Genomic DNA, 14,621 nt, shown 5'->3' with positions numbered 1-14,621 from the left:
GATGCACACCTGTGATCCCAGCACTCGGAAGGCAAAGACCGAGGGAGGAGGATCTGCAGTAAGTCAGAGACCAGCCTGGGCTGCACAGTGAGTCCAGGCCAGCCCATGCTATGGAATGAGACCCTTTCCCATCGAAGCAAAGACTCAGACTGTATTTCCTCCACTCGGAGCCAGCTAGTGGGAATGAAGACTGTTTTCTTCTAACACGTATCAAATCATTAAATACAATCAAGTTTTTATTTTATTTAATTTTGGGGGAATAGGATCTCATTCTGTACCCCAGGCTAAGCTTAGAATTTATTCTGTAGGCCAGATGACCCTCAGCCTCCTAATTATTTTTGTGAGAAGTAGATAATATTTAATTATGACTTTTCAGAATAAAAACAGCAACATAAAGATATATGGTGGCACTTCTGCTTATTACTAAATTTAAATTTATACTTCTGATTCTTGATATAAACTGGAAGGGGAGGAGAGCTGTTAACTTAAAAGGAACCACTTCACGGCTGTGAACTTGGCAGTCTACAGTAACTTTCCTCACAAGATATGCCCACCGGTACAATGGCGGCACTAATGTTATTGGGGAAACCAACTATTTTTTGGTTGGATTTAAGGCCTATTCCATGAGGTAGAATCCATATCTGATACTGTTAATGAGGCCAATAACAGAATAAATACATTATAGGCCCTAGGGGACAACCTGCTACTATTATTCTGTTAAATGGACAGAGTAATAAAATGACTAATCAGTACATTGCTCAATCCTCATCGGAGCTTTCCTTGTAGATGGCAGTTAACACAGAGACCCACAACTGGTCCACATGCAGAGAATAAGGGGCTTTGGAGTGTTCAGTCCTATAAACCACGAAAACTCAGGGATCTATGGGGAAGATGGGCAGGAAGACTGTGAAAGCCAGAGGTGGTGGTCATATGTGTGGAGGGTGTGCATACATGTGTGCTATTGATACACACAGCATGGAGTCATGATTGAAGTGGTTTAAAATGGGTGTCTGGTTCTGGAGAGAGAGAGCTCAGTGTTGAGAGCATTTGCTGGTCTTCTAGAGGACCCAGGTTCAACTCCCCAGACAGCTCGTGACCACCTGCAACCACAACTTCCAGGACTCTGATCACTGCTGATCTCCACAGAAGCATGCATGTGTGTGTGCATACACACATACACATTTAAAATCGATAAAAACAGGCCTGGCAGTGGTGGCACACACCTTTGATCCCAGCATTTGAGAGGCAGAGGCAGGTGGATCTCTGTGAGTTCGAGGCCAGCCTGGTCCACAGTCAGTTCCAGGACAGCCAGGGCTACACAGAGAAACTCTGCTTTGAAAAATAACAAAAAACAGGGGTTGGAGAGATGGCTCAGAGGTTAAGAGCACTGGCTGTTCTTCCAAAGGTCCTGAGTTCAATTCCCAGCAGCCACATGGTGGCTCTCAACCACCTATAATGAGACCTGGTGCCCTCTTCTGGCATGCAGGCATACATGCAGGCAGAACACTATACATAATAAATAAATAGCTCTTTAAAAAAAAAAAAAAGAAAAATAACAAAAAACAAAACAACAAAGCAAACTGATAAAAATAAATCATTTAAAAAAAATCTTCTGTTTGGGTGGTGGGGGGCACACACCTTTAATCCCAGCACTTGGGAGGCAGAGCAGAGCCAGGCGGATCTCTGTGAGTTTAAGGCCAGCTTGGTCTATAGAGTGAGATCCAGGACAGGCTCCAAAGCTACACAGAGAAACCCTGTCTTGAAAAAAAAACCAAAAAAAACAAAAAAAGTCTTCTAAAACCAACCAACCAAATAAGCACATACCAAACCCCTTTTGTTTCCAAGATTTAATACTGTAAAAAAAAAAAAAAAGAAAAGAAAAAAAAAAGCATCAGGTTTTTTTTTTTGGTTTTTTTTTTTTAACTTAAACATCACGGGGCAGCAGTGGTGGTGCATCCCTTTAATCTCAACACTCGGAGGCAGAGGCAGGCAGATCTCAGTGAGTTCCAAGCCAGCCTGGACTACAAATCGAGTTCCAGGACTGCCAGAGCTGTTACACAGAGAAACCCTGTCTCAAAAAAAACAAAAAAAAACAACAACAACAACAAAAAAATCTTAAACATCTTCTTCTACTGGCACCAGGGACTCTGTTTTCACATTCAGTGAGAGAACCTGAAATCTTGAAAATGTTTAAAAATGACTTTTTCCCAAAATTAATTTTCTATCATCCCGGATAAAAATGAAGGCAGGGCTTCAAGTGATGTAGGGCTCCCATCTCACCAGGAGAGCAAAGCTGGGGTGTATCAAGTGTAAAGACACTACCACGGACTATCCAGGAAATCAGTGTTACTACTTCCCAAGCTCTGGCCTGGTCTCAGGCACACGAAGGGCTTAGCGCTGATGAAATTTGGGGAGATAGATTCACCGTCATTTATTTAAATGACCAGAACCTGAAAAATAAGCTATGAACATCTACAGTGAGAAAAATAACCCTTATGGGACCGGATGCTTTACATTTTTTTTTTTGAGATAGGGCCTACTATGTTAGCCCAGGCTAGCCTTGAAATCATGATCTTGCCTCAGCTTGCCAAATGCTAGGACTACAGGTGTGAACCACTATGCCCAGTAAGGAGTAAGATTCTCCAGCTGGCCTGACCAATGTGTTCTCTTACTGAAGGGAAACTTCACAGACTCAATTCTAACACCTTAACAGGGCTCAGAAACAGGGGAGCAACCTGTCCGGTTAGTGATGAGGCCAGCTTGCTGAAGACCACTTTGTACACCTCCACTCTCATTCACGTGCACGGAGTACCCCAAGTGTGACCCCACCAAGGCCTCTAGGTTCCTCTGTTGTGAATCCACCATGAGTTACCCACAAATTATACAGATATGGTCATAAAAATTACAAATGTGATCAATTATCTCGAAATTAAGGAAATCAACTGAACTGTGCGCTGTAACTGCTCAGGAGGAAGAAAAGAGGTTTTCATTGACAGTGATAAAATATTCTGGATTATTAGTTTCATTCTGAAGTTTTCTAATTCAGTTATGGAAGGCAAAGGAAATATACTTGCCGTAGCCTGGTAATAATCAGAAATGTGTGCTGCGGAGGAGACCACCATCTTAATAGTTACCTACATGCCAAAATACAAATCAAATGCTGAACTGGCTATAGAAAAAGTTTAAAGTAGCTGAGTAACCTCAACATATCCTGTGGATTCACTGTGAAAAAATATTCATTAGTAACATCCCAGTTGTATGAACATCTAAACTGCTATAAGCTAACACAAACAGCTCAGAAACATGAACAAAAACCCCTTGACAAAAATGGTACCTATCATAGCACATAATCAAATATGTATTTTTTTTTATTTGTTTGAGGCAGGGTCTCAGTAGCACAGGCTGGTTTCAAACTTGCTATGTAGCTGGGGATAGCCTTGATCTCCTGATCCTTCTGCCTCTACCTCCCCAGTGCTGGGAGCACAGTGTGTTCTACCACACCTAGCTAGATTGAACTTTTGTACTGAACCTAAGAACTTTTGCTAGTTCAGACTAACAAAGATTTTCCCTGGGCTTTTTTCATGCTTCAGTTCTTACATTTAAAGAAATGTTTATTTTTATTTTATGTTTATGAGTGTCTGTCTACCTGCATGTATGTATGTGCACTGTGTGTATGCAGCACCCTTGGAGGCCAGTAAAGGGCATCAGCGTCCCCTGAAATTGGAGTTACAAATGGTTATGAACTTCCATGGTTGTTAAAAACCCAACCTGATGCTGGGTTGGTTGGTGGTGCATGCCTTTAATCCCAGGATTCAGAAGGCAGAGGCAGGCGGATCTTTTGAGTTCAAGGTCAGCCTGGTCTACAAAGTGAGTTCCAGGACAGCCAGGGCTACACAGAGAAACCCTGTCTCAGAAAAAAAAAAAAAAAAAACCTCAACCCTACTCTACAAGAGCAGCAAATAATGCTCTTAACTGCTGAGCCATCTCTCCAGCCCCTTGAGTTGGTTTATATTTTTTACACAATGTAAGCCAGGAGTGTAAACTTTTTTTTCCATATACCCAGTTTTCCTGGCACCCTTTGATTAAATAACTATCTCCCCTCACTGTAGGAAGATTTACCTTGGCATATTTGTCAAAAAGAACCTGCTCATAAATGCCATCAAATGTTAATTTCTAGCCCTTCAGTTCTGTACCACTGGTCTATAGGCTTATCCATGTACCAAGACCATACTTTTTGTTTGTTTGTTTGTTCTGTTTTTTCAAGACAGGGTTTCTCTGTGTAGCTTTGGAGCCTGTCCTGGAACTCACTCTGTAGACCAGGCTCATCTAGAACTCACAGAGATCCACCTGCCTCTGCCTCCCGAGTGTTGGGATCAAAGGCGTGTGCCACCACTGCTCGGCAAGACGACACTTTTTAAAGAGAACATCTTCCATTGTATCTCAGGCTGGCATCTAACCTGTGGCAATCTTCCTGCTTCGACCTCCCTGAGTAGGAAGGATTACAGGCCACACAACATAAGGCTTAAGGTACCAGTTTTTGAAGAGAACTGTCAATCTTCCTACTTGGTCTGTTTTAACTTGCATTGGTACTTTGCTATGCAAACTACAGAAAGAAAAAGAGCTGCATCATCAACCCCAGCTGTTCTGTTAGTAAACAAACCCCAGATCCCTGAGGAGATCTGAAGTGTACAGAATAGTGTCACACAGTACTGAGACTTGGTTTGCAAGCCCCTTTGAAAGGATGTATGTTGAAAGGGTTATAGATTAAACAGCATGTGCTCTTGGTAATTCCTAAGAGTCTTAACTGGAAGAGTTAGACCTAAACATGACTGGCCATGTGTTAGTGATTTATTTTTATGTATGTGTTTTTGTTTGTTGTTTGTTTTGTTTTTTGAGACAGGGTCTGCCTATGTCTTGTGACTGTCCCACGTTAGCCTAAGTGGTGGGATTATATGTGATATTTGACTTGTGTTAATATTATGGAAGCAGGGCTGGAGAGTTGGCTCATTGGCTAAGAACACTGGCTGCTCTTCTAGAGGATCCGAGTTCAATTCCCAGCACCAACATGGCAGCTCATAAGTGCCCGTAACTCCAGTTTCAGGGGATCTAACACCTTCACACAGACATATATGCAGGCAAAACATGAATGAACATGAAATAAAAATAAAAATTACTTTAAAAATTATTATGGAAGCTTAGAAGTAAGTATAGAATGGGGAATCCGTTATATTGTTCTGTCTAGTTTTGTACATGTTTCAATTTTTTCATAAAAACATAAAACAAAGCCATCTAAACCAGGGGCCAGCAAGATGACTCAGGGTTTGTTAAAGGCTCTTGTAGCCAAACCTGACGACCTGCGTTTCATCCTTGGGATTCATACGGCAGAAGGAAAGAGGCAACTCCAGGAAGCTGTCCTCTGGCTTCCGCAGGCACCATGCCCTACCAATAACAAACAAAAAACGTAGTAAAAAGACAATTACAGAAGACAGATCGGGCAGGGGTTGGAGAGACAGCTCTGTACTTAAGAGCACCTGCCGGTCTTCCAGAGGACCAAGTTTGGTTCCCAACTCACAATGGTGGGTGACAAACACCTGTAACTCCAGTTCCAGAGGATCCAACACTCTCTTTTGGACTCTGTGGGTACTGCATGCATGCAGTACACAGACGTACATGCAGACAAGATGCCCAGACACACAAAAGAAAAATAAATCTTACAAAATGGATGGTGACACCGGGCGGTGGTGGTGCACGCCTTTAATCCCAGCACTTGGGAGGCAGAGGCAGGCGGATCTCTGTGAGTTCGAGGCCAGCCTGGGCTACAGACTGAGTTCCAGGACAGGCTCCAAAGCTACAGAGAGAAACTCTTGTCTTGAAAAGAAAAACAAAAAAACAAAAAACCTAAACTAAAACAAATCCCCCAAAAAACCGCCTCCACTCAAGGGGGGGGAAAGAAAAAAGGATGGTGGTGTGTGGTGGTGTGTGTCTACACTTCCGGTTTCTTTAGAGGTGGAGGCAGGAGGCACATTAGAGCCCAGGCATTCAAGACTATCCTGGCAACGCAGTGAGAGACTCTGTGAAAAATGCAGCACTAAGTCAAGGCATTTAAGCTTTTTTTTTTTTTTTTACTTAAGGATTTATAGTATGAGCCAGATGTGGTGACACACATCTGGAAGTCCAGGAACCTGGGAGGCGGAGGCACAAGGATCAGGAGTTCAAGGCCTGTCTTGGTTACATAGTGCGTCTGAAGGTAGGCTGGGTTATGAGATTGTCTCAAAAGGCAGAACAAAAATCATTCATGGCATGGCTTAAAATAATTCATGGGATTGACAAACTCAACATAATAACGTACTTACCAGTAATTGCCCCATTCGATCATTGTCCCCGGCTGAAAGGGAATTTAGAGTTTGGTTAGTGGTATGGAAACATAAAGGATAGGAACAAACTGATCATCTGCAGTGTTCCTCTGCCATCACTGTAGCAGTTTACGGGGTCCTATGAGAAAACAACCCACACATACCCTAAGAGTAAGTCACCCACGGATGGTGATGAAACCATTGTCGGGCCATCCTCTGATGCACTGAAGGCCCTCTCTCCACCTCCCCTCTCTCCACCTCCCCTCTCTCCACCTCCCGTCTCTCCACCTCCCCCAGCACAGAGCTGATCATTAGATCACAGAGACGGACACCTTGTAATGCTGCTGTCACTGGAGTCTGGCAAGGGCGAAGGATGTGTATACAAAGAAGGTGGTTCATGGATGTAATTAACCATGTTTTTTATTGTATGTACAATCAATAAAAATGGGGCTATATCTAGGTCATTCTTCTTAGTACACAGGAAGGACACGTTTAGAAAGTTGAAAAAAAAAGCATTTCCATTTTTTATTCAGTTCTTTTTTGTTGGTTTTTTTTTTTTTTTTTTTTTTTTGAGATAAGATTTCTCTATGTAGCCATGGCTATCCTGGAACTTGCTATATAGACCAGGGTAGCTTTGAACTCAGAGACTTGCCTGCCTTGGCCTCCCAAGTGCTGGAATTAAAGGCAATCGCCACCAGGCCTGGCTCACTCTCCTTCTCACACAGACAGTGCTGTTGAATTTGTGCAACACTCAGTGTTTATTAGGCACTCTTGGTTCAGCAAGTGTAGTTGCTGTACTTTGTGCCTAGTTCTGCACTCAAGGTGTTTCCTCAAACAAAATGTTATTGGGGGTTAGGGATGTAACGTAGTTCAGTTGATAGAGTGTTTACCTGGCTTGCACAGAGCTCAGTTTTGTTTTTGTTTTTGTTTTTTTTTTTTGTTTTTTTTGAGACAGGGTTTTCCTGTGTAGTTTTAGTGCCTGTCCTGGATCTCACTTGGTAGCCCAGGCTGGCCTCAACTTAGAGATCCACCTGGCCCTGCCTCCCAAGTGCTGGGATTAAAGATGTGCGCCACCACCGCTCGGCTCACAATTTTTAATTTTTTAAATTTATTTTTATGTATAAGGTGGTGTACACCTGTGATCCCAGTGCTGGGGAGGTAGAAGGAGGGGGACCAAGAGTTCAAGGCTAACCCTGGCTACATACTAAGTTTGAAGCCACCCTCAAAAAAATTACTTGGAAAAACATCAAGTAACAAACATTATACATAATGCCATAAATACAAAAGAACTTAGCAGGAGGAAAAGGATGAAAGAGAGAGAGAGAGAAAAGTAAAACAAAAAAAGACTAGATTGGGAGAAAACAAGTCTAATCAAAATATAAGGCGGATATGGTGCTGGATGTCTGAAATCCCAGCACTCAGGAGACTACGGCAGGAGCTCAAGTTCAAGGCCAGCCTGGGCTAAACGGCCAAGGCCAGACCCTGTTTCCAATCACTGCCACCACCCTTGAAAAATACACGTAACAAAACGCCTACTTCTGTTTTACTGTCTGCGTCAGGGACACCGCCTGCGTTCACTACTTACTCGGAGCTGGTAGGACCTGAGTTCGTATATATTGGGTCCTGATCTCGGCACTGGCTCATTCCAGAAACTGAACTCCAACAGCAGTTGATTCTTCCTGGAAAGAAGCATGTCGCTTCTGGCTTTACGGAAATTTACAAATTCCTTTGGGTGAAAAAAAATATGCTTGTGAAATCTTCGAATACTTACATATATAAATATACTTTAGTAACAACTAAATTCCACAGGATATGGTTATAAGAAAGACCATCTTATTTTTTATCTATTGCACTGAAATAATGAATACAGCATTCCTTTCCACTTCCTAATGTATCCAGATTTTTTTTCAAGGATTTATTTTATTTCATGTGTATGAATGTTTGTTTGCATGAATATATGTGCACCATGCATAACCCTGGCACCCATGGAGGTCAGAAGAGGGCATCAGGACCCCCTAGAACTGTGGGTGTTGGAATCAAACCTCAGTCTTCCACAAGAGCAACAAGCCCTCTAAACTACTGAGCTGGGGTTTGATCCACAGCAGCACATACCCCAGGGACAGTGGCACACACCTATGATCCTGGAGTTTGGGAAGGCAGGAGAATCAGGAACTTAAGGCCATCCCTGGGTACATAAGGAGTTTGAGGCTGGCCTGAGCTATATGAGACCGTCTCCAACAAACAAACAAAAATTGAAAAATTGAAAACAATGTATGAGGCTGACAGTTTCTAACTGTAATCTAAGGCTGTGTCTACCATGCAGCTTGGCCAGTGTTAGAGTCTTGTCTCATCAATTTCAATGTTCATGGAGGAATTGTGATTTTGATAGTATTAAATCTAATAATTTCATGCTTACATACAATTTTAAGAGCTGATATGATGAAATTTCTACTATGAAAACTAAATGGTTTACTAACAAAAGCTGATAACTGGGTCTTCATGAAGTTCTGTGTGAATACACCCTGTAACATTAGACTACACAAGCATATCTATTATCTATAAATAAATTTTTTTCCCCAAAATTGTTACCTGGTTTTCTTTGAGTTTATTCATGACCTCCGTGAGGGCTGGATAGCCTCCTTCATACCTCCACAGGTGGACTGAAATGCATTTTAAAGGACAGCACACATTTAGTCTCAAGGCACTCTTACCTAGACAATATAGATGCCTGCCACATGAACACAGTACAGCGCTGTAGTGTGCCTTGTATTCACCATGTGAACACAGTACAATATTGTAGTGTACCTCATATCCACCACATGAATACAGTAAAACATTGTAATGTACCTTGTAGCTACCATATGAACATGTTACAACACTGTAGTGTACCTTGTATCTACCATATGAACATGGTACAACATTGTAGTGTGCCTTGTATCTGCCATTGAGTTATATTACAAAGTTTCCATAACAGATTTGAACATTAAAAAAAAAAAAAGTAACTTTTACAGTGAGTTACTGAAGAAACCACTTGATCCATGAAACCAGACGGGGCTTGAAAAGGACTGTAAAAACAAGCATTACATTGCAAAATAATTTGAATGACTGCAAAGTAGCACAAAGATATCTATCCCAAAGACTTCTGCTTCTTACCGGCTTGATCCTGCTCGCCATACCACGTGTTCCATGTTCCCACCAAGGTACAAGGGTACTGCTTGCCTTCATGAATCTTTGGTAACACTTCTTGACTTAAAGAGAAAAAACAGCAGAGCTGATTACACAGGGGAGCGATTTCCCTGTAGACAGCACAGGAGCATCAATTGGATGCAACCATTTACCATGTGTTCTAGCAACTGACCCCACAGCGTTATGTGTTTTATTTTATTTCAGATTTATTTATTTTATCGGTATGAGTGTTTTGTCTGCATGTATGTCTGTGTACCATGTGTGTGCCTGGTGCCCACAGAGGCCAGAAGAGAGCATCGGATCCCCTGGAACTAGAGTTACAGATGGTTGTAAGCCACAGTGTGGGTGCTGGGAGTCAAACCTGAGTCTTCTGCTAGAGTAACCAGTCCTCTAAACCACTGGGCCATCTCTCCAGCCCCCTATGGCCTATTTGTAAGATGATGTCCGGAACTGAAGTGTTAGCCAAATTCTGTTGTCTGTCAGCACCCATTTATCAACAGCTTAGGCTTTAACTCCAGGGTATTTACAAGCAACTCCTGGAATGTGATAAAGGTGTTTACAAAGGACCAAAGGTCCCAGAGTCCAGGAGTTATGGCTTCTATTATTTGCTATTTTAGGAGAAAGAAGAAAAAAAGGCTATTTAGGGATGTGATGTTTACAAAAGTTAAGTTCTGCTGGTTCCCATAAAGAAAGAAAGATGGGAATTAGATACAAGATCATGGAAGAAATCAGAAAGTGGGGGGAAGCATTCAAGACAGGGACGAAGGATGGGCAGCTAGCTCAGCAGAGCAAGGCAGCAAACATAGTGGGATGAAGCAAGCCGACCTCCATAGTCCCCAAGGCCACTGGCGTGGTGTAACAATGTGGAAGAATCAAAATCAAGTATACACTCAAGCAACAATTGGTTCCACTCAATTCAGCCAGCTACAGGGATCTCAGAAGCATCACAATGAACACGCCAGCCAATCCAGGACCGCCAAGAGCAGGATGGGTGCCTGAGCTCCCACAAGTCATGGCCGTGTGTGACTTTTCACGGGTGTTCTATCCAAGCTTAACTCCATGGAAACCTTCCTATGGTATAAACAGGGTCTCATATAGCTGATAAGGACCTTACACTTGGGACTGATTTTTTTCTAGGCACCAGCATTATAGGCACATGCCACCATGCCTGGCTATACAGAAAATTAATATTCGACCTTGTCTCAAAAAACTGAAAGAAAAAAAGAAATGTTACTGGTTCCATTTATCTAATAACAACAGACCATAATAGTAGGCTGGTGACAAGTACTACCGTGTTGTTTGTTTAGTCTTTTTTTTTGAGACAGGGTTTCTCTGTGTGGCTTTGGCTGTCCTGGAACTCTCTCTGTAGATCAGGATAGCCTTAAACTCACAGAGATCCGCCTGCCTCTGCCTCCTGAGTGCTAGGATCAAAGGCATGTGTCACCACTAGTTTTTTTTTTTTTTTTGACACAGGATTTTGCTGGGTAGCCCTGGCCAGCCTGGAACTTGCTATGCAAATTATACAGGCTTCAAACTTGCATCGATCTCCTGCCTCTGCCCCCTACCCTCCAGTGGGCCTATGTCTTATTAGTTACATACATCTAAATTTTGTTGTTGCTTTTGAGATAAGGTCTTGTTACTATATATTCCTGGCTGGCCTTGAACTCACAATCCTGCCTCAGATTCTGGAAGTCTAGAATCACAGGCGTGCACGGCCAAGGATAGCCCATGTCTACCTCTTGAGAGGTGACATTTACTTTTTTGTGTACGTTGATTTTCTTAAATAATGCAGATCTGGGGTGGGGGTGGAGGAGTAAGTTCAGGATGAGTTTCCTTCTGTGCCCTGATGTGAGCAGGAAGTAAACCAACTGTGCAGTGGAGCTACTGCAGAGGAGTGATAGTATGTACAATCAGGGTGGGGTCCAGAAAGTTCTGGGGGGGAATAACAATGGGCCCTAGGCTTCTCATCTACACAACCCACATACGGAGTCAGTCAGTTCTTTGTGTGGGGGCCCCAGACTTGCTCTTACAAGCCCAGGCCTTATCTAAGCGGAGGCTGGGAGACAGGTGGTACTTGTACTGAGAACTGGGTGGGTTGGGCAGAGTCTCTTGACAGGGGCCCCTAAGGGCCAGGCAGCAGTTAGGTTATGGGATCAGGTGCTGCAGGGAGTTTTAAAGAAAAGGAAAAAAACAGACAAATAAACAACAAAAAAATAAACCATGATGAGGGGAGAAAACAGAACTCAGGCAGATCAACGGGACAGACTCTGGGGTAACGGGTTGCTAAGGGACATGTCGCTCCAGGGAGAAGGGCAGCCAGAGGAGAAGGTAACTTGGGGACGGGACTCGGTAGGCCGAGAGGGAGAGGGAGGAGGAAAGTACAGGGAGATCAACGACAAGGCAGGTGAAGAATGCCAGCCCTCAGTGACTGATCTCCCAGAATCCAGGAAAGGGTTAAATAGAACATGGCAGGGACAGAAGGAGAGCGGGTGATTTGGGGTGCTGAGTGTGAAGTGAGTATAAGCTGTCCAAACACACATAAGACATATAGCCAGGAATCTAAGACAGGCTAGAAAGATGACCCAGGGAAGCATAAACACAGAGAAAATATCATTTTATGAGGGGAAAAACCAAGAGATAAACATCTTTGGTTTTGGTTATATTTACTACTTAAAGGTTTATTACTATTATTGTTGTTATTGAGATAGGGTTTTTCTATGTATCCCTGGGTATCCTGGTACTCTCTTTGTAGACCAAGCTTGCCTCAAACTAAAGAGATCTGCCTGTCTCTGTCTCCCAAGTGCTGGGACTAAAGCCATGTGCCACCACTCGTGGCCAATATTTATTTTTATTTTATGTGTATAGGTAGTTTTGCATGTATGTTTGTGTACCATGTGCATGCAGTAACTGTGGATGTCAGAAGAGGGCACTATATCCCTTGGAACTGGTGGCAGTTTAAATGAGAATGGACCCCAGAGGCTCATAGATTTGAATGCTTGGTCCCCAGTTGGTGAAACTTTGAGAAGGATTAGGAGGTGTGGCCTTGTTGGAGGAGGTGTGTCATGGGGTGAGGGGTAGACTTTGAGGTCCATGCCATTCCCAGTTAGCTCTCTTTGCCTCATGTTTGTGGATCAGGATGTAAGCTAAGGGCCACTGCTCTACCAGCTACCTCCTGCCTGCCTGCCATGCCCCCAACCGTGATGGCCACAGACTCACCCTCTGAAATGGTAAGCTCCCAATAAAATGTTTCTTCTGTACGTTGCTTTGGTCACAGCATCACAGCACAGCAACAGAAGAGTAACTAAGTTATTAGTCATCATGGGAGTGCCGGGAACTGAACCTAGGTCCCTCTGCAAAGAGCAACAGGTGCTCTTAACCACTGAGCCATCCTTCCGGATCCTTTATTTTTAGTTTATTCGGGGGAAAAATAGCCAGATAGGGTGTCTCTATATAGCACTAGTTGGCCTGGAACTCACTATTGTAGACCAACCTGGCCTTGAATTCAGAGATCTGCCTCCCTTGGGCTCCCGAGTGCTGGCATTAAAGGCATGCACCACCACAGCTAGCTAATTTTTCAAAGTTTTAGGAAGAGTTTCACATTGTAGCCCAAGCTGCCCTCCAGGCTGGAACTCACTACGTAGTCAAGAACGACTCTGAACTCCTAATCTTTGTGTCTTCACCTTCCATGTGCTGGCATGACAGACCCAGTCACCAAGGCCACCCCAGTTCCTCACACGGGACTTCTTAGGGAAAAACAATGGAGGTTCGTATTTGGAACTGCTAACACTCCAAGTTGTCCAGATGAGAGGGGAGTTTTTTTTATCCGAAGGCAGCCAGGAGGGGGCCTGGAACAAGACCCAAAGGCCAGAGTCACAGATTGGATCGGGAAGGAGGGTCTTCCTGGGGTTCTGACGAGGGATTCTGTGTGGAGTGCTTAAGACCAAGACGCCCACCCGGCAGTCCCTCCTGGGAAACTCAGGCCCAACCTCTGAACATTCAGCCTTTAGGGAGATCAAAATAGAACTCTCCTCTGCTATGGAGTGTTAGCCGAGCCAACACATATGAAAATCATTACATGGCCACCCCCCCAACCCACCCCCGGGGGAAAATGGAAGAGCTTGAGATACACACCAAACGTTGTGAACTGAAACAAAAAGAAAATGCAAGGATGAACTTATGAACAGACAGACGGACGGACAGAGCTGCGCACCAGGACAGCGGAGCTGCTACTCACACTGTAACTTGTACAGACTGCTCGTCTCCTTCTTGGCCAGGAGGTTGGAGTGCGCATCTTTTCTCGGATCTACCTTTCTGACAAATAAGGACTTGAGCCAGCTGTCTTCCCGAGCTCTGGGACTTGAGGATGTCACTGTCCTAGGGAAGAGTGAAAACAGCCTTCTGAATCTACTCACAAGTGTGAAGACCTTAGCGTTCTTAAGTTCTGTCACCACTTCCGGAAGCACACCGTTTCCCATACTCCCCACCCCCCGGGGTGGGGGAGGCAAGATATGCAAGGATAAATGTATGGAACCTATTATTAGGAAAATAACTGAAAAATGAAACTCACTTTATACATAATTAAAAAACTGATTAGAAAATAGTTCTGGGATCTCTGGCTCAGCAGGTAAATGTGCCAGCCACAGGCCTGGCCTGGTGACCTAAGTTCAATCCTACCAAGTGGCAGCAGAGAACCAACTCCTGACTTCCACACATGCGCACAAAAGAAATAAAGTAGTTCTGAAGCTGGGCATGGTGCAGCATACCTGTAATCACAGCACCTTGGAGGTAGAGACAGGGGGATCAGGAGTGTGAGGCTAGCCTTGGTGTCAAGTTCAAGGTTCGATTTAGGCTACAAGATCTCAAGTTGGGCAGTAGCGGCACACACCTTTAATCCCAGCACCAGGGAGGCAGAGGCAGGCAGATCTCTGTGAGTTGGAGGCCAGCCTGGGCTACAGAATGAGCACCACTACACAAAGAAACCCTGTCTTGAAAAACTAAAAAAAAAAAAAAAAAAAAAAAGAGGCCACATCTCAAAAACCAAAAGAAATGTAAAAGTTTTAAAATGTGGCAACGGATCAAGGT

The 14,621-nt window shown here is 43.7% G+C and overlaps 1 protein-coding gene across 1 annotated transcript in view; it reads right to left on the bottom strand.

The window, feature by feature from the left end:
• The window catches only part of Nipsnap2 (nipsnap homolog 2), a 32,351-nt gene that overhangs the window by 5,931 nt on the left and 11,799 nt on the right, over positions 1-14,621 (bottom strand). The window contains exons 2-7 of the mRNA XM_059249348.1: positions 13,774-13,913; positions 13,667-13,683; positions 9,507-9,624; positions 8,943-9,013; positions 7,939-8,079; positions 6,354-6,385 (exon numbers count right to left, since the gene is read on the bottom strand). Coding sequence (XP_059105331.1) covers positions 6,354-6,385; positions 7,939-8,079; positions 8,943-9,013; positions 9,507-9,624; positions 13,667-13,683; positions 13,774-13,913 — 519 coding nt within the window. The remainder of the gene's footprint in view (positions 1-6,353; positions 6,386-7,938; positions 8,080-8,942; positions 9,014-9,506; positions 9,625-13,666; positions 13,684-13,773; positions 13,914-14,621) is intronic.

The sequence above is a fragment of the Peromyscus eremicus genome, chromosome 23 (assembly GCF_949786415.1).
Source record: "Peromyscus eremicus chromosome 23, PerEre_H2_v1, whole genome shotgun sequence".
Lineage (NCBI taxonomy): Eukaryota > Metazoa > Chordata > Mammalia > Rodentia > Cricetidae > Peromyscus > Peromyscus eremicus.
This window is presented reverse-complemented; position numbering and strand designations above follow the sequence as displayed.